The 27,748-nt window shown below is 36.7% G+C and overlaps 1 protein-coding gene across 7 annotated transcripts; it reads right to left on the bottom strand.

The window, feature by feature from the left end:
- Positions 1-12,034: 12,034 nt before the first annotated feature.
- Positions 12,035-26,804, bottom strand: LOC113298039. Of its 7 annotated transcripts, none has more exons than XR_003333978.1 (5): positions 26,198-26,718; positions 24,508-24,571; positions 21,989-23,061; positions 21,477-21,559; positions 12,035-12,255 (listed from the first exon to the last, which is right to left on the bottom strand). XR_003333978.1 is itself a non-coding variant. In XM_026546682.1 (3 exons), the coding sequence occupies exon 3, from the start codon at positions 23,059-23,061 to the stop codon at positions 22,450-22,452; it is 612 nt and encodes a 203-aa protein (XP_026402467.1). In that variant the 5' UTR covers positions 24,508-24,571; positions 26,710-26,804; the 3' UTR covers positions 21,561-22,449. The 7 variants fall into 7 exon arrangements, 2 of the variants coding, with proteins under 2 accessions (XP_026402467.1, XP_026402466.1); XR_003333981.1 differs by having other exon boundaries at positions 21,477-21,549; XR_003333979.1 differs by lacking the exon at positions 21,477-21,559 and having other exon boundaries at positions 12,037-12,255.
- Positions 26,805-27,748: the final 944 nt, after the last annotated feature.

Genomic DNA, 27,748 nt, shown 5'->3' with positions numbered 1-27,748 from the left:
ATGTTGAGCCCAAAATAATTAAATTGATTACTTCAGTGATTGGTTTGGTTATTTGTATTTCAATTAGATTAATAATAGGTTCTCTTGTAATTAATCTAGTTGAGTTTTCATATATTCCACAAGTTCTTGTGTTGAGTATATGAAAGTCTACACTATCATGTTCTTTGGTTAACGTAGTCATATATTCCGTAAGGTTTTCCTTATGTTGAGTATTTGAACGGTTAAGTTAGTCATCTTCGTGTGATTGACTTAGTCGTAGCACCGTGAGTTTACTTATGTTGAGCACTTTCAATTAAATTGATCACTTTTGTGGTTTTGATTTAGTTGCGTATTCCAACTGAATTAATCGTGGGTTTACTTGTGGTTAATTTGGTTGAGTTCTGGATATAGAAAATCATTTTTATGGTTTTTGGTGTCCAATTTAAAAATCCTTCTTTTCTTTCGAAATTAAGGTCGCTCTTGTTGTTCTTCCGGGAATGACATCAAATGGGGGAGAGTTCTTTTGAACTTGTGCTTAATGGTAATATCTTGCGGGGTGTGCGGCTGTGGAATTTTATAGGGGTTATCTTATATCTTAAAACTCCTTGATGAATGCATTTAGCTTCGGATTTATGATTGCATCTAAATTAAGTTGGTATGTATTTTTCTTTTAGTCTATGAAATGTCTCTTGTGGAAATTTCATTATGATCCTGTTCTTGTACCTTTGCCAATTTTATTGACAAAAAGGGGGATAAATAATGTAGTTCACACTACAAATACATATGGTTTTCAGATCATTGTGTAAGGGGGAGTGGTTTCCATGATCGAGATGGAGTATTGACTAAGGGGGAGTGATACATATCACCGTAGTATTATTGTTAAAGTCGTGATACAATTGGACTTTGATATTACATAATAATACTATGACACTGTATAATAATGATCGAGAATCTCGATTTCTCTCATTGTTATAGATACGGATCTTCAACAACAGTGATGCTAAACTTACAACCTTTGGGATCATTGGAGTACTTGGAAGGACGAAGATTTCAGGGAACGTTGAAGATTAGACTATGGAATAGGAGCCACTAAAGTTTATCTTCTTTGTATTCCATATGTATTAATAGTTTTGTCACTAAAATTGACAAAGGGGGAGATTGTTAGAGCACAGCTCGGTCAACCTCGCATGCGTTTCTATATCAAGCATGTTTGTTAATGTTAGTGATCAAAACTATAAGTCTTGATTTCTAGCCTACATAGCTAAGTCTCGGACTATGATAGAAAAGTGTAGTTGAGATCAAGGACTTCATGGCGATTCATCATACAACGTCGAAGATCTATACAAGGAACTGTAGAACTTCATCAACAAAAAGGTATGTGGAGACTTGAACTTATCTATCACTCAAAACTCTATCTCTTCTATCTCCTACTTCTTATGAGACAAAAGTCGTATGCTATATAAACTAGATCATACAAATTTGACATTTCGAGCTGAGCATTCATTGCTTATCTTTTATCTCGAAATCGTGTGTTGGTAAAGCGTTTCGCTTTGATCAAGTTTATCTTCACCGAGTGACGAAAGTCATGAAAAGTTTCAATCACTTTGAGAATTGCTCTGACGTGAATCGGTCTGTGAATAACGGCTACATAGCGTCCTCTGAGAATGTATCAATGATTGAAATGAGAGTTTAGATTAAATATCCATGTATTCCTTGAACCGAAGTTTTTGAACTTTGTTGATCAAGAGAAATCGGAAGGATTTTGGAATTGTCTTGCCAAGTCCGCGAACTGTCGGAAGTTCTCGACCGAGAATTTCTGCTGGGATTTTCCAAAACTCGTTTGTGTGCTAAGTCCGCGAACTCAGTCCGCGAACTGGCGGAAGTTCTCATCCCGAGAATTTCTGCTGAGTTTGGAAAACTCAACCGATTAACTTAACTCCGCAAATTTGTTTGTGAACTTAAGAGGTTATGATCTAAAGATGTGCTCTGAACATGAAACATTAAATTATTAAGGAATGATTTATGCCAACCATGGCTATGATGTTCATGATCCGATTCAATCAAATCGAATCATCTTTGTTTCAGTTGTGTCTTCTGTAGTTACATAAGATCTCATAGAAATTGAAAAACTCTTTAACTAGTTCATTTGAGTCAATTGAACTAGTTATGGTGAAGAAGAACAAGGTTAATATGAAATGCTCATATGGTTAACCTTTTGGGTTACTATGTTGAACCAACATACACGTACACGTTTGGGCATGGTTTTCACGAACCCAGTAAACGTTTACCAAGTGTTTGTGACAAGCTAGGTTTTCCGATCTAACGGTTGAGAAATATTAGCTTGAATCTAAATCAGGTTTTCATCTAACGGTGAATAAGGATTGCTTTGTAACTAAGGCAAAACCCTGATTTGAAGGCTATATAAAGGAGACATCTAGCATTGTGCAAAACTAATCCCCACACATCTGTGTGCTACTAGTGCGCCCGCTAGAGTCGATCTCCATTAACCTTTGATTTTCTTCTCTAAAATCAGGTTAACGACTTAAAGACTTCATTGGGATTGTGAAGCAAGACCGATACTACTTTATCGTAGTTGTGTGATCTGATCTTGCATCTTCTACCATACGAGTACAATCGATTGATTGGCTTGAGATCGTGAGAGTTCTCCGATAGGCAAGATAAAGAAGTCACAAACATCTTCGTCCCATTGTTTGTGATTCCTCGACAATCCGCTTGTGTAGTCAGGAAGGATTGTAGAGAGGTGATTGATTAATCTAGGCTGTTCTTCGGGAATATAAGACCGGATTATCAATTGGTTCCTGTTCACCTTGATTTTATTTCAAAAGACGGAACAAAACCCAGGGTTTATCTGTGGGAGACAGATTTATCCTTTGACTTTTCTGTGTGAGACAGATCTGTTTATTATCAAGTCTGTGATTTTGGGTTGCAGCAACTCTTGGTTGTGGGTGAGATCAACTAAGGGAATCAAGTGTGCAGTATCCTGCTGGGATCAGAGGCGTAGGAGTACAACTGTACTTTGGATCGGTGGGAGACTGATTGGGGTTCAACTATAGTCCAGTCCGAAGTTAGCTTGGAGTATGCTAGTGTCTGTGGCGGCTTAATGCAGTGTGTATTCAATATGGACTAGGTCCCGGGGTTTTTCTGCATTTGCGGTTTCCTCGTTAACAAAATTTCTGGTGTCTGTGTTATTTATTTTCCGCATTATATTTTATATAATTGAAATAATACAGGTTGTGCGTTCGTGATCATCAATTGGAAATCCAACCTTTGGTTGTTGATTGATATTGATTGATACTTGGATATTGGTCTTTGGTACCGTCCAAGTTATTCCTTGTACTTGATAAAGACTCGCTATTGTTTTTAGCTTGAGTAAAAAACAAATCAAGAGAGAGATATTAACTCCTTGAGATATTTTTATCTAGATTGAGTCTGATTGTCTAGTTGATTCTCTAGTAAAGTATTTCAGAGTTAGTCCATACAGATTGCTAATCGAAATATTGGGTGGTGTTGTTAGACCCCCGCTTTTTCATATTCCATATGTATTAATAGTTTTGTCACTAAAATTGACAAAGGGGGAGATTGTTAAAGCATTTCTCGGTCGAACTCGCATGCGTTGCTATCTCAAGCATGTTTGTCAATTTTAGTGATCAAAACTATAAGTCTTGATTTACAGCCTACATAGCTAAAGGTCTCGGACTAGGATAGAAAGTGTAGTTGAGCTCAACACTCCATGGAAATCATCATACAAGACGAAGGACTACTCAAGGAACTGGTGGATCTTCATCGACTAAAAGGTATGTGGAGACTTGAACTTATCTGTCACTCAAAAGTCTATCTATTATATTTCCTACTCTTGAGACAAAATTCGTGCTCATGTATAGACTTTTATTATACACATTTGCTATTTCGAGCCGAGTTTAACTCGCCTATCTATTTCTCAAAATATGTGTTGGTAAGCTTTCGCTTTTGCCAAATTCATCTTTACCTAGTGATGAATGTCATGTTATGTTTCAATCACTTTGAAAATTGCTCTGACGAAAAATGGTTTGTGAATAACGGCTATATAACGTCCTCTGAGAATGTTTCAATGATTGAAATGAGAGTTTAGATTACATAACCATTGGTAGGATATAAACATTGTTGTGGAAACACATATATGTATAAGTCCTTATTCCTTAAACCAAAGTTTGCGAACTTTGTTGATCAAGAGAAACGGAATGTGGCGTGAGCCAAGTCCGCGAACTGGCGGAAATTCTCGACCCGAGAATTTCTGCTGGAGTTTGTGAACTCCTTCCGTGAGCTTAAGTCCGCGAACCCAGTCCGCGAACTTGAGCAGGTTATATCTAAAACTGGTTGTTCTTGAACTCATGTTTATTTAAACTAAAGAATGCCTTTCCAAACCGTGGCTATAAAGTTCATGAACCGATTCGAGTGAATCAAACCGTTTTTGCTTCGATTGTGTCTTGTGTAGTTACATAAGATCTAAGCAATTGAACAACTCTCTAACTAGTTCTTTTGAGTCATTTGAACTAGTTATGGTGAAGAAGAATATGGTTGATATGAAAGTTATCATATGGCTAACCATTTGGTTAACTATTGTTGAACCAACAAATGTTAATGTTTGGGAACGGTTCGTAAACCCAAAATTGGACATTTCATTTGTGTGTAACAAGCTAAGTTTTCGATCCAACGGTTGAGAAATATTAACTTGAATCTAATAAGATTTTCATCTAACGGTGAATATTGAATGCTTTGTTACCAAGCTAACATTGATTGCAAACCCTGATTTGAAAGACTATATAAAGGAGAACTCTAGCAACTGGGAAACCTAATCCTCACACCTTACGTGTGATACTAGTTGCATATCTAGAGTCGATTCTCCTTTAACCTTTGGTTTCTTCTTCTAAAACCAGGTTAACGACTTAAATACTTCATTGGGATTGTGAAGCCAGACCGATACTACTTTTCCTGTAGTTGTGTGATCGGATCTTGCATCTTCTATTGTTACGAGTACGATTGTAATAATTGGCTCGAGATTTATATCTCCGATAGGCAAGATAGAAAAGTAATCACAAACACTTCGTCTCATCGTTTGTGATTCCACAATATCTTTTTTCGCCGCGTCGATTAGGATTATTGTGAGGTGATTGATAATACTAGGCTATTCTTCGGGAATATAAGTCCGGTTTATCAATTGGTTCATGTTCACATTGATTTATCAAAAGACGGAACAAAACTCATAGGTATGTTCGTGGGAGACGGATTTATCTATTACTGCAGACTTTTCTGTGTGATACAAATTTGTTTATTAAAGTCTTCGACTTTGGGTCGTAGCAACTCTTAGTTGTGGGTGAGATAACCTAAGGGAATCAAGTACGTAGCATCTTGCTGGGATCAGAGGCGTAGGAGCATAACTGTACCTTGGATCAGTGTGAGATTGGTTGGGGTTCAACTACAGTCCAGACCGAAGTTAGTTTGGAGTAGACTAGTGTCTGTAGCGACTTAATACAATGTATGTTCAATCTTGACTAGGTCCCGGGGTTTTTCTGCATTTGCGGTTTCCTCGTTAACAAAATTCTGGTGTCCGTGTTATTTCTTTTCCGCATTATATTTTGTTATATAATTGAAATATCACAGGTTGTGCGTTGTTCAATCAATTAGAATATCCGACCTTTTGGTTGTTGATTTAAATTGATTGACATTTGGATATTGGTCTTTGGTACCATCCAAGTTCTCTCTCTAGTATTTGATAAAGACTTGCAGATTTCTATTTGCTTGAGTATATATCAAATCGAGAGATTGAGATATAAACTCTTTGATATACTTTTTATCTAGATTGAGTCTGACTGTCTAGTTGATTCTTTAGAAAGTATATTGGAGTTTGTCCATACATATTTCTAAGCGAAATATTGGGTGTGGTTGTTGTACCCCCACTTTTTCATCAATAACATTCGCAAAACCATTAATGTTGTTGCACCTAACTCTGAGATATCTTCAACAAAGCCTCCAGCAGTTAAGAAAAATCAGAAAAAATTTGTTAAGTCAACTAGTTTTGTTCCTCCAAAGGATGGTGAAGTTATCAATTTAAACTCTCTACTCAAGGTAGAAGGAATTACCATAGAAGAGGAAAGCAGATTAGGCAAGAGGCATAGGGTAGGTGAAGCAGCAATTACTGTTCCTCCAACAAATGAGACATCTTCCCAAAGCACTATGCTGAATTCAGTTCAAACCTCTATGAATACTCAACTGATCCCAACTGGAGATAATCCCACAGTGCAGGCACACAAGGGGAATCAGATAAACAATTTTCACAAAAACCTAAACTTTGCTACTATCCTTATTTCTTTTTATTTTTTTAACATCGTTTTCAAGTATCATAATTGCAGGTTAAATTTAATTCTCAAATATTACTGTATTAGTCTTCTTTTTATCATATGCATTAATTATTACTAGAAACTCTCTTTTGACTTTAAACAACATTATTAGAAACCCTCGTGCATTGTTTTCACTAGTATTTAATTTCCCATCCACATTTGATTTTAGTTTTCACGTAATCTCTAGAAAGTTAGTTTTATATCTCATATTCATAGCAAATCTAGAAAATATGAAAATCATCTCTTGGAATGTTCAAGGTCTCAAAAGTACTAGCACTAGGGATCACATCAAGGATTTAATCAGAACCCAAAACTCTGATATAATCTTTTTATGTGAAACTAAACTAGATGAATCAAAAATGAAACCTTTAATTACCCCATACCAATTTCCTAATATCAGATATATATCCTCAGTAGGCTTATCTGGAGGTATTACTATTATGTGGAAGAATGGTTTTTCTTGTGAGATTCTTGCAGTGAAATAAATATGTTCCATCTAGTTATACAGGACGATCCAAGTCAACCATAATGGTTACTTGCATGTATGTATGGATATGGAGGAGGTCAAAGGAAAAAAAGAGCAATGGGAATTCATTGAAAAAACTGGGAGGAATATTATTAGCCCCTGGGTTTTAATGGGTGATCTTAATATCCATCTTACAAAATCTAATACTTCTTCTTCATCTTCAAGTGATGGCAGTATTAATGTTATGATTCATGACATTGGTTTGGAAGATTTGGGTTTCATTGGCCATGAGCATACATGAACCAACAATAATCTGGGAACTGGTAAAAGAAGATCAAGAATTGACATGGCTTTGGGTAATGCAGCTTGGAATTCAGTTTTTCCTTCTTCAAAGGTTCTTCATTTAAGTCAAATGGGTAGTGATCATTGTCCTATAATGCTCATTACAGATTATAATCAGCCTAAGCTTTGGAAACCTTTCAAATTCTTTCAAACTTGGTTGAATGATAAAAAAAATGTGCAGTTGAAATAGCTAAAGCTTGGAGTAAACATGTGCAGGGTTCTGCAGCTTTCATTCTCACTAAGAAAATGCAGTTTACAAGAATCGCACTCTCTAAGTGGAACAGATTGAACTTTGGTGACATTAACACTCAGGTTGATGCTCTTCAACAACAGCTCACAGTTATTCAGGCTCAACCACATTCTCCACATAATACTTCTAAAGCTCTTGAAATCAATGCAGAACTTCAAAGGTGACATCATATTCAGTTTGAATTTAACAAACAAAAGTCCAGAGATAATTTTCTTAAAGACATGGATAATAATACAACATGTTTCCATACTCTTACCAAGAGGAAAAGAGTTAGAAACAATATTGACTCTCTCAAAGACAAGCATGGCACTAAGCTTCTTTCTAGAGATCATCTAGCTAATCTTCTTACTGATAATTTTCAAGAAATCAGTACTTCTACAAATCCTGTTATTGAAGAAAGGTTCTACAACCACATTCCAACAATTATTACTGAAGAAGATAACAGATTACTCACTGCAATTCCTACTAATGAAGAAATTTTCTCTGTCTTAAAAGGTATGGAAAGTTGGTCTGCTCCAAGTCCTGAGGGTTTTCAAGCTGGGTTTTATAAGTCACAATGGAACATTGTTGGAGATGATGTATGTGATATGGTTAAGAGTTTTCTTAACTCTAAATTTATCCTTCAGTCCCTCAATAAAACCTATATCTCTTTAATCCCCAAAACTAAAAAGCCTACCACTCCATCTGAGTTTAGGCCAATTAGTTTGTGCAGTACTTCTTACAAAATTGTCTCTAAAATCCTAGTTGCAAGAATGAAACCACTTATGGACAAAATTGTGTCTCCTTATGAAGCTGCTTATGTTTCAGGAAGATTGATAAATGACAACACTATCATTGCTCATGAGTTAATACATTCAATGAAGAAGAAAGAAGGTGAAGGTGGTTGGTTGGCTTTAAAAGTTGATATGTCAAAAGCTTTTAACAGATCGGAATGGAGTTTTATCTTGAAAGGGTTGAGGAGTTTTGGATTTTGTGAGGACTGGATTCAGCTCATTCAGCAGTGTATCAGCACTACTACTCTATCAGTTTTACTCAATGGAAGTCCATGTGAAGAATTCAAACCTTCAAGGGGTATAAGACAAGGGGATCCCTTATCTCCTTACTTGTTCATTCTGGATATGAAATGGTTTTCACTAACTAAGGCACATGTCTCAAAAGAAATCCCAGGAATTAAAGCAGCTAGGGGTGCTCCTCCTATTAATCATCTCCTCTTTGCAGATGATTGTCTAATCTTTACACATGCCAATTTAACCAGTGTGACAAATCTTCTACAAGTTATTGAAGATTTCAGCTCACAATCTGGTCAAGTCATTAATTTTGACAAATCTTCCATTTTATTTAGTAATAATTTGGATCCTTCTAAGTGTGACACTCTTAGTCACATTCTTGGTGTAAAGAATATGGATATCAAAGAAAAGTACCTGGGTTCTCCATTGCTTATTGGTAAGTCTAAAGTTAAATCTTTTGAAGATATTAATTCTGCATTTGAAAGAAGACTTTCTAATTGGCAAGGAGGTACAATGTGTCAAGCTGGTAGAGGAACTATGGTCAAAGTTGTGCTCAATGCAGTTCCATCATATCAAATGAGCACGTTCAAGATTCCAAAGAAGCTGATCAAACAGTTAGACTCTCTTCAAAGAAAATTCTTCTAGGGTTATAAAACAAATAGAGGCAGCAATCATATAGCTTGGGGTGAACTGTGCTTACCAAAAGAAATAAGAGGCTTAGCTTTTAGAGATATTGAAAAACTCAATCAAGTTCTTCTTACAAAGATGGCTTGGCGCATATGTACTCAATCTGAGCTGTTGCGTGTTCAAATTCTAAAGGCAAAGTATTTCAAGAATGAAGAATTTTTACACATTCAACAAGATAAACATAACTCAAGCTGGATATGGAGGGGAATTGAAAAGGGTCTCAAGCATCTTAAAGATAACATCTGTATGCAAGTTCATAATGGTAAGAAAACTCGTATATGGCTTGATAATTGGATAATTAATCTGGAAGATAAGACTATCCCTTCTTTCCCAAGTCATCAGAATTATGAGTATGTGTCTGAACTTATATCTACTACCTCAAATACTTGGAATATGGGCTTATTACAATCTCTCTTTCTGATGAAGTGGTAGAAAAGATAGAAAAAATGCAGGTGAATATTAATTAAGAAGATACTATTCGATGGAAACCTACAAGAGATGGCATATTTACAGTCAAGATCTCCTACAATAAATTGGTTGAAAGAAGTTTTCAACACCATGAATCTACCAATATTGTTCCTAAAGACGTTTGGAAAGCCTTATGGAAAATGAAGGTTCCTCATAGGGTGAAACTATTTATATGGAAGTGTTTAAAGGAAATAGTAACTAAAGATAAAGCTGCTAGATTTAATAGCAGTATACAAGAACACTGTGGAATCTGTAATCATCATGTGGAGACCTTGTTTCATTTGTCGATAGTCTGCCGGCATGCAAGATTAGTTTGGAGAAGCCTAAATGTTAATGTGGATGGAGTTGCTGAGAATTGTGAAAGTGTTAAAGAATGGGTAATTTCCTGGTTTAGTAATACTCATAACAATGGCGCAAAAGAAAACAATACTTGCAGGATGACTTTGATGGTGGGATGTTGGGTAACCTGGAAGGAAAGATGTGAACATGTCTTTCAAAACAAAACTCTCAACCAATTCTCTACAGTTACTAGAATTCAATTTCATCTGCAAAATTTCAGTTCGACAGTCAACAATATCATGACAGGCCTCAACTTAATACTACAACTGCATATGCACCTAATATTACAAAAGTTTTTGTTGATGCTTCATTTGATTATTTGACTCACAATTCTGGCACCGGTATGGTGCTTCTGTCTTGTACAGGTTCCTGTGATGGAGTTAAAGGATCATATGCAAACAGAGTGATAGATCCAGAGGCTGCAGAATGCATGGCAATTATGAAGGCTCTTAGTTGGATCAAAGCTCTTAACATCAAAGAAGTTCATCTTATTGCAGATGCAGAAGTTGTGGTGCAATCTATTTCTACAGACAGAGTTCAAGTTAGATGGGAAAACAATCATCTCATTAGTGAAATTAAAACTCTTATTTCATCTTTCAAGTATTGTAAAATCTCTCATGTAAAGAGAGACTTAAATAATATTGCAGACTGTGTTGCAAAAAAAGTTAGGAGAGACAAACTCTTACTAGAAGAGTACAAGGATTGTTCACCATGGTTTTCATCTCTGTTACATAGGTTTGCAGTGCCTAGAACTGCCTAATTAATAGATGCTCGTGTTATTAAAAAAAAAAGAATTATTCAAAATACATAACTTATCACACAATTACCACCCTTAAAAATACAGAGCTTGACATAAAATCACCATCCTTCCCCACATTTACTCATCCTCATAGTCACTCATAAGTACACATAAGACTTTCCTCGACATTTGTAATGTCGTCTGAAGTACAAAAATTTCTTCGAACCGATTACACCAAAGCCATGGGGATTGTGCTATCCGCATCACAATTCTTCTTGGTGACGTTCTCTAACGGACGAATTTCTGAAGTAAGACTTTCCTCGACTTTCTTGCTTGACATAAAATCACCATCCTTCCCCACATTTACTCATCCTCATAGTCACTCATAAGTACACATAAGACTTTCCTCGACATCTGTAATGTCGTCTGAAATACAAAAATTTCTTCGAACCGATTACACCAAAGCCATGGGGATTGCGCTATCAGCATCACAACTCTTCTTGGTGACGTTCTCTAACAGACGGATTTTTTTTCCTTCTAAACGGGTTGAGTTTAGCAAGGTTATCCTCCCATTCCGCCACTTGAAATATAAAATGATACGAAAAATACAATTTTCATAAATAGAGCATCACTAATTGAAATAAAATGATACATATTTATCTGATCCCATATGTAAATGGAGTACACATAAAAGTTCAATAGTACAGTTTGAAACTCAACTAAATAGGATCTCCGAGAAAAATTTAGTTAAACACAATAGTAAAAAAAACAATAAAATTAAAGAAATCAAATTTAGTTCCACCAAACGACATTTTGTAAGAAGTGATTAAACAACAAGGTGTAAAAATGTGCACTAAAATTCCAGGGAACCATTTAGTCCAAGACAACAATTGTAGACCAGTAGCATTTTTGAAAATCAAAGGAAACGCACCTGGCCAATTATTTTGAACACTATTTGAAGTCACATCAAAGCTTGAGAAACCAAAAGAAGGACTCCTAACTTGAACAGACTACTTTATTACTAAATCAATACAGACACGTTCGACAATGGTTCAAATTTACATGATTGTTAGGTATACAACTAAAAATGAGCCAAAGAATGCACAACAAACTGATCTAGGAGGAGTCTATTTGTTCAAAATAAAAATGGACCACTTAACAGTATCAGAACTACTCACTTAAAGAGTGAAAGCATATAAATGTACAAATGGGATTTAAAATAAATTGTCATATATAAATTCAACATGACAGTAAAGGACGAACTTAGTATATATATTTTTAGGAAAGTCTAAAATACATCACAGCAAAATGAGTTTGCCAACAGTAACATACGTCCAAAAAGTAATAGCCCTTTTTAACATAACTAAGGTTCTAGACAAGCTATATAAAGACTTTGCATAAAATTCCATTAATACGTACACTACCAAAATAAAACTACAAAAGCATGGGTTAAGTAAGAAATTAAAAACCACCCAGATAACCCCGTGATATACACATTATAGATAAGCAAAAATACCAACTTTTTCTCAAGCTCCTGACTGCAAGCTCTTCCCAAACTTACTGCCTCAACCCCGCTTCGTACTCTGTGGAAAACAAAACCAAAACAGGGTGAACCACAACCCAGTAGGGGTTACGAAAATAATGCGCCAATGTAGAACGATCAACATGTAATTCAAGCTATAGAAATGGGCATGTCCAAATTCATAAATTACTTAAAACAAGACAAATCCATTTTCATTCAAAAAGGTAGAAATGAAATATTTGTCGACCAATGGTGAATAACTTCACATACGCTACTTGTGAGGACCAGTCTCTAATGTTAGGATAGTCAGGATATCAGCCACCGTCTCGAACGGTCTTCCGCGGATAGTCACATTTGTGGGATGCCCATATGGGACTAACAAACTCACGTGTAGCCTTACAAAAATCTTCAAAATATGCTCAATAAACGATTTCGGCAAACTTTGTAAACCTCAGCTGTGAAACTATTTCTCTGAAGATCAAAATCTGTTAACAAGCCACCAACTTAAAAAGAAACCGCACCACAACGTAGGGCTAGTTTTTGAAAGACATGTTAATAGCAACCAATCCATTTTGTAAACAAAAGGCTTACCTTCCACAAGAAAGTATATCATTATATACACGCTAAAAGAAATCCAAAGCAGTAGCTATAAAAAGTTAAAGTCAACGACAAACAAACATATGCATGTGGAACAAATGAAAATGATACAAGTCTGACAACTTAGGAAAGTCGCATTTTCAAAAATGTGGATTTTTGATCATTCTGAACTTCCAAGAGAAATTTTCAGTGAACGGCATGGCAACCAAATCCAAATTAACATAAGTAAATTAAGAAACTAAAAGTAGAACTTTGGAGATGGTAAACCATTCCTTAATGTTATTAAAGCTTGTACTAAAATCCAAGATAGGAAGCCTTTAAATTTCATGTTGGAAATAACATGCCGTTTCGATTTCTCGGAAATCATAATCATGCGACAAACAAAATACTAACAAGAAAAGAGTTAGAAAGACTTGTCGGGTTGGTTGATCGAGGCGAGGTAATCCTCTTTTTTCCTTAAAGACAATTCATCCCCGCATACGGTGCTCACGGTTCTACGGATGTCGCCTTCCAAGATACAACGATCACGTCTTATAGTAAGTAGCACTACAATACTTTTAGGCCAGCGAATGTTAATGATTACTGTGCTCTTAAATGACTCTGACTCTTGACATAAAGACTTGTTTTCTGCTTCTCATAAACTTGTGAAAATCCATACAAAACAACTCTAAGAGATGGGCTTATATAGAGTCAATAGTGACTCTACAAGGTGTCTTTTCACCAATAGGTGACTCTCCATGGCCAATGGTGACTCTCCATAACACCAATTCATGACTAGGTGTCTTATGGTGAAAGGGCATAACCCAAACACATCTCTTGGAGTTTAATATTTAAAATCAATTTTCACTCACATAAATAATTTTAACTCAAAATTCCAACAATCCCCCACATGAGTGAAAATACCGACTCAACAAAACTTATAAACTTTTAAGAGCACAAGCAGAAAATATAATGCATCGGTAAATGGTAGCTTTTGGCTTTGAACCAAACCTAGTGAAAACTTACCGGATTTACTGGCCAATCAATGGACGCAATGTCGTTGAACTGTCAGCCGTTGGTGTAAATCGATACAATAAATCTCACACATTATATCTCCTTATAATCATCGGTTGTGTTCATTTCGGCCCTGAACGTTCTTGGGATTCTATGAGTGCTCTAGATTAACCTAGCCTTTGAAGTTGTCATAGAAGCGGCCCCACTTCTCACTCATATAGGTGATCTCCTATTTGAAAGTATCCTGCCATACTTTTCTTAGTTAGACTAAGTTATAGGAATCATTAAGAGAAAATCTCAACCTCGTACGTGACAGGCAACACAGACTCATATCATAGGAATGGGAAAGAGAAAATCTCTTTCAGTGTTATCTGGCGAGTTCGTCACAACTTAGTTTTCCCTTTTGAACCTAGACCATGGGATCTCAATCGCTTAGGTTGGATTACCGCTGCAACTTACTCTTTAATAAGGCTATAAGCTCATTCCTCTCGATGATGCAATTATAAGCTCTCTATAGAACTTGTATCCTATGTCGACTTGATACAATTCTCAAACACTATTTCTTTTAGATGTGCGCACATTTGAGAACAATTGCTTTATGGTATTACGTTGACCTTGTATTCGAAGGAACACACCATAATACCATTTTAGGCACCCCACATTTTGATGGATTTATCACTATAACACTCTTGTTATATGACAACACCCTCACAATTATGTGGTTCACTGGTTTTACATATTCATCAATGATATGTACATCTGTGACTTTGTTTTTGCTTAGCAAAGTATGTGCCTAAGTTATCCAATTCTCATAGCCTATGAGAAACGTCTCGGTGTCTCTGAACCCCCACATTTGGAGGGCATTAATCTCTCAATGCATTAATCCCCCAACCAGAGAGAGTTCACAAAGATTTTAATCTATGTAGGATAGACCTTAGTCTTCTCCCCCACCTTTCAGGAATATGCCCATATTCATGAAATCTCTGGTTGTGAACTCGAATGCACATCTTGACACAAGATCTTACCAGTGGGTTTGACATTTACGTCTTCCTTAAACATAAGCAAACATTTCTGAAACGGAATCAGCCAACGAGACCCCCACAGTTTACAAGACTATTCCAGAACGCTTAACACTTAATCGGGAATCAACAGTCCCGTAGTGCACATGACGACTAATCTGTTACATAAAAAATTTTTGACATAAAAAATTTTCCGATCAACATTTAGATCATGTCCATGTTTGAAATCATACATCTCAATTAGTCTGCTACCAATGGATTGTATTCAAGATTATCAAATCTTTTCCTCCACACCACCAAACCAGATATTCCAGCGGATAACTGTTGTTCCTTTTCCCCCACATTTCATGGCATTTCCAAAGTCATGAAACGACAAAATCTAAAAGGACGCTGGGTATCTCCCGTAGTATGAGGATTCTCACAGATAAATGACATCTCTTCGTTCATCGTCAACTGATTCCAACGAAGATCAATCCACATTGGTCTTCTGGAAAGGATCAACTAAACAAGACCCGATTTCGTAATCAAACAAACCCCAAAGAGAGTGATTAAGATTACTTTATGGATGAGGACACGTCCAAATTGCTCATCCTTGTAATTCCATATGATTACAACAACGTTTCAAGTTTCAAAGGAGTACAAACTTGATAACTTATCTTAAGCGATCATAATAAATGGTGACGAAAACACTGCTGTTTTATAGACATCCTGAGAAGAAGCACTATGTTTACGGCCACTTTCTCCCATAACTCTAACTGCCATTTTTTTTTCTTTTTTTTGAGTCGAAGAACACATTTAGATCCTACTTGATCCGAGAAGAGAGATATCTCTTACACTAATAAAAATGGCATCCTTTTGCAAGAGTTAAGTCAATTAGAAGGGATAGACAATAGCAACAGTCAGAGACGAGGGTTAACGGTTTGTCATATAACCGTCAAGTACCAAAAGGAGATCAATTTCAGCCGCCATAATTAATCTTAAATGATGATCACTAATCTTAACAGATTATTATGCATGGATTCATAATTAACAAGGATCAATGAGTCAATACCTATTTCTTCTCTCAGTAAGATTATTCAAACATACCTATTTATTCTCAAAAACTAATGTTCCGCAGTACATTGCTATACAGCCAAAACAAATTCATTGTGGATTCACAAGCACCAATCATACGAATATGCATGAATTAGTCAAAATAGAAACTAATCATCAATAACGCATTGAATAGAATTGCCATGCAAAAGGATTCAACGTTTGGGTGTGCATACAAGTCATGGCGATAAAACACGTCAACTTCACATAACAACATTAACAGGCACAAAATAAAAAAATTCCGCCAAGAAACCGAAGATACGAAGTGCATTGTCTTTAAGATTGTTGGAAATAACATGCGGTTTCGATTTCTCGGAAATCATAATCATGCGACAAACAAAATACTAACAAGAAGAGAGTTAGAAAGACTTATCGGATTGGTTGATTGAGGCGAAGTAATCCTCTTTCCTTAAAGAAAATTCATCCCCGTTGTAGATGGTGGATTTTCGACAAGGGTAAAATTGTAAGACCACACTCCAGATCTGACAATCGGATGAGTATTGAGACTCATGTCTCTTATTTAAAGTATGAAAGCTCATGCCATAAATCTCTGACTGAGAAGGTTGTCTCTCAGAGTATATGTAGATGTGTAGTCTCCCAGATGAGACCACGACACATCTCATGAATACTGAGCAATTTCAGTAATTATACATGCTCCTGATCCGGCAATCGGACGAGTATGAAGATTCATGTCTCGCATGAAAGCTCATGCCATAAAATCTCTGACTGAGAAGGCTGTCTCTCAGAGTGTATGTAGATGTGTAGTCTCTCAGCTGAGACCACGGCACATCTCATAAATACTGAGCAATTTCAGTAATTGTTTAATATAGAATCGAAAGATTGGACGGCTCCTAGACATATTGCCTGCTAGTATAGAGCGATAACGTCTTCGAGATGCAACCTGGTTTTCCCTGACTATATAAGAGAAATATGACGCTCCAGCAAGCTCATATTACTCCACCCTCAGATAATTAATGCTCCTAGACAGCATGCCTGCTAGTATAGAGCCATCAAGTTAGTTATCTCTAATCGTCTGAATATCCAGCAATATTCTACGATTATTCGTAATATTTCGTCACTTCAATTTGTGGTTCTTCCCAGCAGAATTCCACGAGTTAGTGATAAATATTCAACGCAGATGCATCTGAGCATCGAATAAGCCCTGACTAAAATGGTGCAAGTGTACTTAGCAAAAATGCACAGACCAGCATTTGAATGCGCAAACGAGCATTTCAAAACTACGAATGAACGATGAACCTATGCAAAATATGAAGAAAAAAAAAATATTAGCAAAGGCGCCAGGGACTGGGCTCACCAACCGGCCGGTCATACCGTGACCAGTCCCACACCAATTTTATATTTTATTATTTTTCCCTGATCTCATAATATTCTCTCATTCGAGCAAATCTCCTTCGATTCAAGGAAATTCTTTAATCTCATGATATTTCTTTATGTCAAGAAAATAATAAAATTAGGGAAAGGTGTCACGGGAGCGAGCACCAGCCGGCCGGCCATGCCCTAGCCGTGGCCGGTCCCACACCTCACGTCCCCATTATTTTATTATTTCTCTCAATCCATGAAAATTCCATGATTTCATGAATTTTCCCTAAAACCATGAAAATTCCCTGATTTCATGAATTTTCCCTAAACCCATGAAAAATATTATAAAATTAAGAAAACTCGTGGGACCGGACCCTAGCCGGCCGGTCATGCCCTAGCCGGTCCCACACGCCTCTTATTCTATTATTGATATTTGTTTTGTTTTCCTCATTCCATGAAAACTCCCTGATTTCACCAAAAAACCTTGGTTTCAATAAATCTCTCTGATTTTATGAAAATTCTCTAAAATCATGAAAATTACATAAAATTGGGAAGAGTGCCCTCGGACCGTTCCCGTTGGTCGGCCGGCCATGCCTTGGCCATTGCCGGTCCCACACTCCATCATTCTCTATTTTATTATTATTTTATTTCTCTCATCTCATGGAAGTTCCCTAATTTCATAAAACTCTCTGGTTTCATGGGATTTCCCTCAATTCAGAGAAAATACGCAAAATTACATAAAACTGGGAAAAGTGTGGGATCGTGCTTGTCAGCCGGCCGTCCATTCCCTAGCCGTGGCCGGTACCACACCTTGCAATTCCCTGTTTTATTTATTATTTTTCATCATCTTATGTATTTTTCCTAGTTTCAACAATACCCTGGATTCTGCATATTTTCTCAAAATGTTGCTCAAACGCGCGTCGGAAAATATTGAAACTCTCAGGACTGAGACACGGACACTATGGTGACATGGGCACATCTCCTTGACCGACCAAGGGTGACCCTAAGGCTTGCAAACATCCGGTCCCACACGTTTTAATGATTTTAACCTAATTTGCTCAATTGCTCATATTAGGTTCAAACTATTTCCAAACAATTGGGGGTTTGCTCAAACGACCATCAATTGGTCCCGCGGTCACCAAGAGCCGGTCCCATGACCTTTTGGTCGGTTCCTCATCTTTTCATGGCTAGGCTTTGTTATTTGTCGCTCACACGAACATTATTTTAATAAATGATTAAACCAGCATTTAATCATTCTTTCACCAACTGGTCCTCAAGAGACTTTGGTATTTTGCTCATTCGAGCATTTGGGCGTTACATGGTGGAGTCATCATCCCATGTAGCCGGTCCCTGCTTCACTCGGCGGTTGATTTTGAATAAATCATCATTTCATTAAAATTAGGGTTTTTGAATCCAGGGCTCTGCAAAAACATGATTCTGAGCAGATTAAAAAACTGATAATTTTATGTTGATTCCATGATCAACATTTTTATTTATTATGCTCGACCCAGCAGTCAGTATCTTAAATTAATATTTTATTTGGTCCTGCTACCAACAACTCATCGGATGAGCAATATTTGCTCGAACCAGCAATATTTGCTCAGATTCAATAATATTGGTTCAACTATCAATATTCAACAATTCAGCAACATAGTTTGCTCGTCTTAGGTAATCAACATAATAATACCTCGTCTCAGCAGACATATTTAATTCATGAGTTTCAGAACATTTGCAAATCATGTTCACTCAGCAATACATGGACTCATCGTCCCATAAAGTCAGCAACTGACTCCACAATCACGAGATATCAATCGTGTCACATGGGGATATTAACTAGGATTTTGGTCTAGCGGTCTAAGACACGTGTGTTCACCCACGACGAGAATGTGAGCAAGTCGTGCAATCAGTTGGAAGAGTCAGCAAAGTAGTGGGTGGAAAATTAACCAAGTCCCCGCACGATGAGCAACTGGTTTTAACACGATTTCCCACTTCCCCACTCTCTGATTCCAGCAATTGTCACACTTCATGGGATCATGGTGTTTTTAATTTAGTAATATAAAAAGACCTCTGAATCATGATTGAAAGGACAAGATTCGAATACTCGAACATTCGTCTAAACAAGCAATTTCTCGGCAAGTTCATACAGACAATCTTTCGTCTACACGAACTCATCGTCTGAGCAATCACTCTCATTTGAGTAAAATTCAATCATTAAGAGCGTTCTTACGCTGAATTCACGACACACCTACAATCTCAGATCACCATTGATCCCGCACATTTCTCAGCTTCCCTCCTACAGATCAACCCATCCTCTCTTGTGACCGAATTGACTCTGGAACGTCCATTGTTCTTGGTTTAGTCCGGAGTCCTACATATTGATCTCTCGAACTTAAAACACTCCCTTCTTGCAGTGCATCTGTGTGAGGTTCAACATTTCGCTCGGTTCAAGGAGTCTCCACACGGACGTCTCCTCAATTCCTTAAAAACCAGCAAATCGTTTTTCCCCATCTACACCCACATACGGTGCTCACGGTTCTACGGATGTCGCCTTCCAAGATACAACGATCATGCCTTATATAAAGTAGCACTACAATACTTTTAGGCCGGCGAATGTTAACGATTACTGTGCTCTTAAATGACTCTGACTCTTGACATAAAGACTTGTTTTCTGCTTCTCAAAAACTTGTGAAAATCCATACAAAACAACTCTAAGAGATGGGCTTATATAGAGTCAATAGTGACTCTACAAGGTGTCTTTTCACCAATAGGTGACTCTCTATGGCCAATGGTGACTCTCCATAACACCAATTCATGACTAGGTGTTTTATGGTGAAAGGGCATAACCCAAACACATCTCTTGGAGTTTAATATTTAAAATCAATTTTCACTCACATAAATAATTTTAACTCAAAATTCCAACATTTCAAAGTAAAGTACAAATAAGTTAAGTCAGATTGTCATTTTCAATCTAAGAAGACGATTTTTGGTAAAATAACATGGAAAACACATTTAAAACAATATAAGTATGAGACAGTGAGAATAGGGAAACATATAAAAGGATATCAATTTTGGTAAGCTATAAATGGAGCTTCAAATATAAAACTCATTTTGTCACTTAATGAACAGTTTGAAAAGGCTGTTTCAAAGTTCTTGCCAAGATTGATTTATGATGAAGACTAGTAGTTGCAAACCATACTTATCCTTCATAAAACCCATTATGAACATTTGAAACCATTTATGTTTCAATACACAGGGAGAAATACATAGAAAGGGGTGATTTTATGCTAAGTGCAAAAAAAATCAATAAGAGGCATACATGGATAGTTTAAACAAAAATACTTAGTAAATTGGTTGGCTTATAAGTGAAACTAAAAAGTTCAGGGATTACCTAGGGGTGTCAATGGGTCCGGGTCCTCTCGGATCCTCTCGGGTGTCACTAGACCCGGACCCAGACCCTACTTATAAAGGTCAGGTCCGTTCCTAATGGTTCCGGTTCTTAAATTTGTGGACCCAGAATCGGACCCGTTTAAAAATCCGGGTACCCGTCGGATCCGGATACGCATTGGGTATTAAGAAAGCTATAAAAAAACTTCAAAAACTTAATATCTTTCTCTTTTTAGCTTGGATCTAAATTACTTTTATAAAATTTATTAGTATTTCTTTATTAATGTACTAAATAAAGATTAAGTGGAAGAAAAAATGAAAAATGAAAAAAAAATCAAAGCGAAAACTAACAAAATACTTGTAATTTTTCTAAAAACATGAATAAAAGAATGAATAACCGGGTACACAACGGGTATTACCTGTTTGGACCCGTTTATATTCGGGTCCAATCGGGTAATTACCCGCCGGGTCCTAAGTTGTTAATGAGTCCAACTTTAGGACCTGGAACCGGACCCAAATCTACCGGTTCCGGGTAATGGGTATCCATTGACAGCCCTCGGATTACCCATTGGAAGAAATCAAGCTACTGTCCATGCAAATTGTTTTTCATAGATTATGAAAGGAACTCCATTTAAACATTTTATCAAATAAGTTATAGGCCATATCTGAACACCATTTTCCGTTTAAAATCGCATCAAAAATTTATGACTTATGCAATGGAAAAACAAAATAATCAAATTCTTTAATATATAGATTCACACCCAATAACAACACACAATATAATCACGGAAAAAAAATTGCAGGAATTAAACACGAGATAAATCCAAACCCATTTGCAGAATTTTGAAGTAGAAATTAAAGAGAAAGAAACCCCCACCTTTGCGTTCCTTAACCGAAAACGGAGGACGAGTAACGTTCGATTTTGCTTTCACCATACAAAAATTCTTCCACTGGAGTTGGCTAGGAAAGAACAGGGTGTTTAAATTGCAAAACAAGAGAGAGTCGGAATTTACAAGAAAGATGAGTGTTGTCTCTTTATATTGTGTTTATAGTGAAGAAAAGACTAAAATACCCTCAGCTGCTCTCATGTTAGAAACGTGTCAAGCATGCAACGATTCTATAGATTTCCATTTTAGCACCCTAATAATTTTAAGGGACAACCTATCTAACTAAAAACTACCACACTTTAGTTTATGGCACTCATCACGTCTATACACATCCTATATTAGGATCGTACGCACATTCTATACAGTTCTAGCTTTCCACTAAAATGGGTTCAATTCTGGTTTGAATACGAATAGAGATTTTTAGTGGTGTTGCACCATCAACCCCTAAAAAAATAATTTCTCCTAAAAAATTCAAAACCAAACTAAGAGCAATGAGGATTACCTTTGATCACAGGGCCCTCTGCTTCCTCTTTAGTCTCGACGAAGTGGTTCAATTTCCCTTGAACAATTCCTTGTGCATTGGGTTGACGTTGTTTTGGCTGGAAAGGAGTAGCATTTTCTCGTGGATAATGTTGTTGCTTCCCATCGAAGTTCTGCCTTTAAGCATTTTGATTGTGAGTTTGGTTTACAATTTGCGGCTTCTGATCTGGCGATAGAGGGCAATCTCTAGCATAGTGGCCATCTTCTCCGCAACGGTAACATTCAGTCCCCTTGCCTCTCCTGGTTGCATTGTCAGTTCGTGGGCGCTTCCTTTGTGGTGATGAATTTCTATCTCACTCCCTAGTCTTCTTCTTTTGGTCTCGCTCTTCTCTCTCTTTCTGACTTTGGATCAAGCTAGCCTCAACCGCTAATGCAGAATTAAGAACCTCTTTATATGTCTTTAGTCCGACTGCGACAACTCTATCACGAATCACAGCCTTCAAAGCACCCCTCAAGTTTTCGAGCCTTCAACTCCGGCGTTTCGACCAAGTGTCTCATGTAACGTTCTAGCTCACTAAATTTCTTATCTAGTTGTGTGACAGTCATATCTCCTTGCTTCAACACTGCAAACTCGGCACACTTCAAGGATCTTGTTGTAGGAGGAAAATACTTGTCAAGGAACGAATCTTCAAACTGTTCCCATGACATATCCATCACATTTCTCATTCGCTTTTCTGAATTCAACCAATCATCTACACTACCACGAAACATATACGTAGCAAAGCGTACCCTATCTTCCTCAACCACTAAATGTGCATCGAACTCCTTTCGTATACTCATTAACCACCTTTCAACTTCTATGGGTTCTTCCATACCATTAAATACTTGGTCACCAATCACTTTCCTGAATTCCTTTAAGTCCATAACACTACTAGGTCGCAACTGATTCTGGTTCCCAATGGCACCGGCTATGGTATGTGCGGTTTGCGCCAAGTGCTCACAACATGATTTCAGATGTTTTACCATAACGGTATTCTTGGCTCCACCATTTGTCGCTGAAGCAACACCTTTAAGCTTCAAAGTCTTCAGAGGCATCTTCACAATTAACAATCATTTACAAGAGTTAGAAATTTTTAGTAATGTTCATTACTAACAAGCACATTAATATGTATATCACGGTTTATGGCTTTTCCCCAAATCCCCAAAACAAAATGACAAAATCGAATGACCGTTGAAAATCTGTGAGTTCAGATGAAAATTTTCAACTCAAAAATACTTTAACTAACTTATATCAACTACAGGAGTTTCATAACTAACCACTATTACAACTAAAAATATTTTCAAACTCCTGAGCCATACACACGAATCACAATTCAGTAGTGGAAATAAAAAGACTCTTAAAACAGACTTACACACGACGCACCAAAAGAGCCAGAGTATAAGAATGCAAATAAATCTTTAAGAAATCAGTCATTATAGTAAAAACGAAAACCAAACACAGTCCCAGTGAATCGGAACACGCTCTGATACCAACTGTAACGGACGAGAAAATTTCCCTTCTAAACGGGTTGAGTTTAGCAAGGTTATCCTCCCATTCCGCCACTCCAAATATAAAATGATACGAAAAATGCAATTTTCATAAATAGAGCATCACTAATTGAAATAAAATGATACATATTTATTTGATCCATATGTAAATGGAGTACCCATAAAAATTCAAGAGTACAGTTTGAAACTCAACTAAATAGGATCTCCGAAAAAAATTTAGCTAAACACAATAGTAAAAAAAACAATAGAATTAAAGAAATCAAATTTAATTCCACAAAACAACATTTCGTAAGAAGTGATTAAACAACAAGGTGTAAAAATGTACACTAAAATTCCAGGAGAACCATTTAGTCCAAGACTCCAATTGTAGACCAGTAGCATTTTTGAAAATCAAAGGCAACCCACTTGGCCAATTATTTTGAACACTATTTGAAGTTACATCAAAGCTTGAGAAAACAAAAGAAGGACTCCTAACTTGAACAGACTACTTTATTACTAAATCAATGCAGACACGTTCGACAATGATCCAAATTTACATGATTGTTAGGTATACAACTAAAAATAAGCCAAAGAATGCATAACACGATGATTTAGGAGGAGTCTATTTGTTCAAAATAAAAATGGAGCACTTAATAGTATCCGAACTACTCATTTAAAGAGTGAAAGCATATAAATGTACAAATGGGATTTAAAATAAATTTTCATATATAAATTCAACATGATAGTAAAGGACGAACTTAGTATATATATATTTGGAAAGTCTGAAATACATCACAGCAAAATGAGTTTGCCAACAGTAACATACGTCCAAAAAGTAATAACCCTTTTTAACATAACTAAGGTTCTAGACAAGCTATATAAAGACTTTGCATAAAATCCCATTAATACGTACACCACCAAAATAAAACTACAAAAGCATGGGTTAAGTAAGAAATTAAAAACCACCCAGATAACCCCGTGATATACGCATTATAGACAAGCAAAAATACCAACTTTTTTCTCAAGCTCCTGGCTGCAAGCTCTTCCCAAACTTACTGCCTCAACCCCGCTTCGTACTCTGTGGAAAACAAAACCAAAACGGGGTGAGCCACAACCCAGTAGGGGTTACGAAAATAATGCGCCAATCAACATGTAATTCAAGCTACAGAAATGAGCATGTCCAAATTCATAAATTACTTAAAACAAGACAAATCCATTTTCATTCAAAAAAGGTAGAAATGAAATATTTTTCAACCAATGGTGAATAACTTCATATATGCTACTGAGGACCAGTCTCTAATGTTATGATAGTCAGGATATCAGCCACCGTCCCGGACAGCCTTCCGCGGGTAGCCACATTTGTGGGATGCCCCTATGGGCCTAACAAATTCACCTGTAGCCTTCCAAAAATCTTCAAAATATGCTCAATAAACGATTTCGGCAAACGTTGTAAACCTCAAGTGTGAAACTATTTCTCTGAAGAACAAAATCTGTTAACAATCCACCAACTTAAAAAGAAACCGCACCACAACGTAGTGCTAATTTTCGAAAGACATGTTAATAGCAACCAATCCATTTTGTAAACAAAAGGCTTACCTTCCACCAGAAAGTATATCATTATATACACGGTAAAAGAAATCCAAAGCAGTAGCTATAAAAAGTTAAAGTCAACGACAAACAAACATATGCATGTGGAACAAATGAAAATTATACAAGTCTGACAACTTAGGAAAGTCGCATTTTCAAAAATGTGGATTTTTGATCATTCTGAACTGTCAAGAGAAATTTTCAGTGAACGGCATGGCAACCAAATCCAAATTAACATAAGTAAATAAAGAAACTAAAAGTAGAACTTTGGAGATGGTAAACCATTCCTTACTATTATTAAAGCTTGTACTAAAATCCAAGATAGTAAGCCTTTAAATTTCAAACTAAAGTACAAATAAGTTAAGTCAGATTGTCATTTTGAATCTAAGAAGACGATTTTTGGTAAAATAACATGGAAAACACATTTAAAACAATATAAGCATGAGACAGTGAGAACAGGGAAACATATACAAGGGATATCAATTTTGATAAGCTATAAATGGAGCTTCAAATACAAAACTCATTTTGTCACTTAATGAACAGTTTAAAAAGGTTGTTTCAAAGTTCTTGCCAAGATTGATTTATGATGAAGACTAGTAGTTGCAAACCATACTTATCCTTCATAAAACCTATTATTAACATTTGAAACCATTTATGTTTCAATACACAGGGAGAAATGCATAAAAAGGGATGATTTTATGCTAAGTGCAAAAAAAATCAATAAGAGGCATGCACGGATAGTTTAAACAAAAACACTTGGTAAATTGGTTGGCTTATAAGTGAAACTAAAAAGTTCAGGGATTACCCATTGGAAGAAATCAAGCTACTGTCCATGCAAATTGTTTTTCATATATTATGAAAGGAACTCCATTTAAACATTTTATCAAATAAGTTATAGGCCATATCTGAACACCATTTTCCGTTTAAAATTGCATCAAAAATTTATGACTTATGCAATGGAAAAACAAAATAATCAAATTCTTTAATATATAGATTCACACCCAATAACAACACACAATATAATCACGGAAAAAAAATTGCAGGAATTAAACACGAGATAAATCCAAACCCATTTGCAGAATTTTGAAGTAGAAATTAAAGAGAAAGAAACCCCCACCTTTGCGTTCCTTAACCGAAAACGGAGGACGAGTAACGTTCGATTTTGCTTTCACCATACAAAAATTCTTCCACTGGAGTTGGCTAGGAAAGAACAGGGTGTTTAAATTGCAAAACAAGAGAGAGTCGGAATTTACAAGAAAGATGAGTGTTGTCTCTTTATATTGTGTTTATAGTGAAGAAAAGACTAAAATACCCTCAGCTGCTCTCATGTTAGAAACGTGTCAAGCATGCAACGATTCTATAGATTTCCATTTTAGCACCCTAATAATTTTAAGGGACAACCTATCTAACTAAAAACTACCACACTTTAGTTTATGGCACTCATCACGTCTATACACATCCTATATTAGGATCGTACGCACATTCTATACAGTTCTAGCTTTCCACTAAAATGGGTTCAATTCTGGTTTGAATACGAATAGAGATTTTTAGTGGTGTTGCACCATCAACCCCTAAAAAAATAATTTCTCCTAAAAAATTCAAAACCAAACTAAGAGCAATGAGGATTACCTTTGATCACAGGGCCCGCTTCCTCTTTAGTCTCGACGAAGTGGTTCAATTTCCCTTGAACAATTCCTTGTGCATTGGGTTGACGTTGTTTTGGCTGGAAAGGAGTAGCATTTTCTCGTGGATAATTGTTGTTGCTTCCCATCGAAGTTCTGCCTTTAAGCATTTTGATTGTGAGTTTGGTTTACAATTTGCGGCTTCTGATCTGGCGATAGAGGGCAATCTCTAGCATAGTGGCCATCTTCTCCGCAACGGTAACATTCAGTCCCCTTGCCTCTCCTGGTTGCATTGTCAGTTCGTGGGCGCTTCCTTGTGGTGATGAATTTCTATCTCACTCCCTAGTCTTCTTCTTTTGGTCTCGCTCTTCTCTCTCTTTGACTTTGGATCAAGCTCCTCAACCGCTAATGCAGAATTAAGAACCTCTTTATATGTCTTTAGTCCGACTGCGACAACTCTATCACGAATCACAGCCTTCAAAGCACCCCTCAAGTTTTCGAGCCTTCAACTCCGGCGTTTCGACCAAGTGTCTCATGTAACGTTCTAGCTCACTAAATTTCTTATCTAGTTGTGTGACAGTCATATCTCCTTGCTTCAACACTGCAAACTCGGCACACTTCAAGGATCTTGTTGTAGGAGGAAAAATACTTGTCAAGGAACGAATCTTCAAACTGTTCCCATGACATATCCATCACATTTCTCATTCGCTTTTCTGAATTCAACCAATCATCTACACTACCACGAAACATATACGTAGCAAAGCGTACCCTATCTTCCTCAACCACTAAATGTGCATCGAACTCCTTTCGTATACTCATTAACCACCTTTCAACTTCTATGGGTTTTCTCATACCATTAAATACTTGGTCACCAATCACTTTCCTGAATTCCTTTAAGTCCATAACACTACTAGGTCGCAACTGATTCTGGTTCCCAATGGCACCGGCTATGGTATGTGCGGTTTGCGCCAAGTGCTCACAACATGATTTCAGATGTTTTACCATAACGGTATTCTTGGCTCCACCATTTGTCGCTGAAGCAACAC

The sequence above is a fragment of the Papaver somniferum genome, chromosome 7 (genome assembly GCF_003573695.1).
Source record: "Papaver somniferum cultivar HN1 chromosome 7, ASM357369v1, whole genome shotgun sequence".
Lineage (NCBI taxonomy): Eukaryota > Viridiplantae > Streptophyta > Magnoliopsida > Ranunculales > Papaveraceae > Papaver > Papaver somniferum.
This window is presented reverse-complemented; position numbering and strand designations above follow the sequence as displayed.

Coding starts and splice junctions, on each gene's coding strand:
- LOC113298039 (XM_026546682.1), bottom strand. CDS start 23,061: ATGCCTCTGAAGACTTTGAAGCTTAAAGGTGTTGCTTCAGCGACAAAT.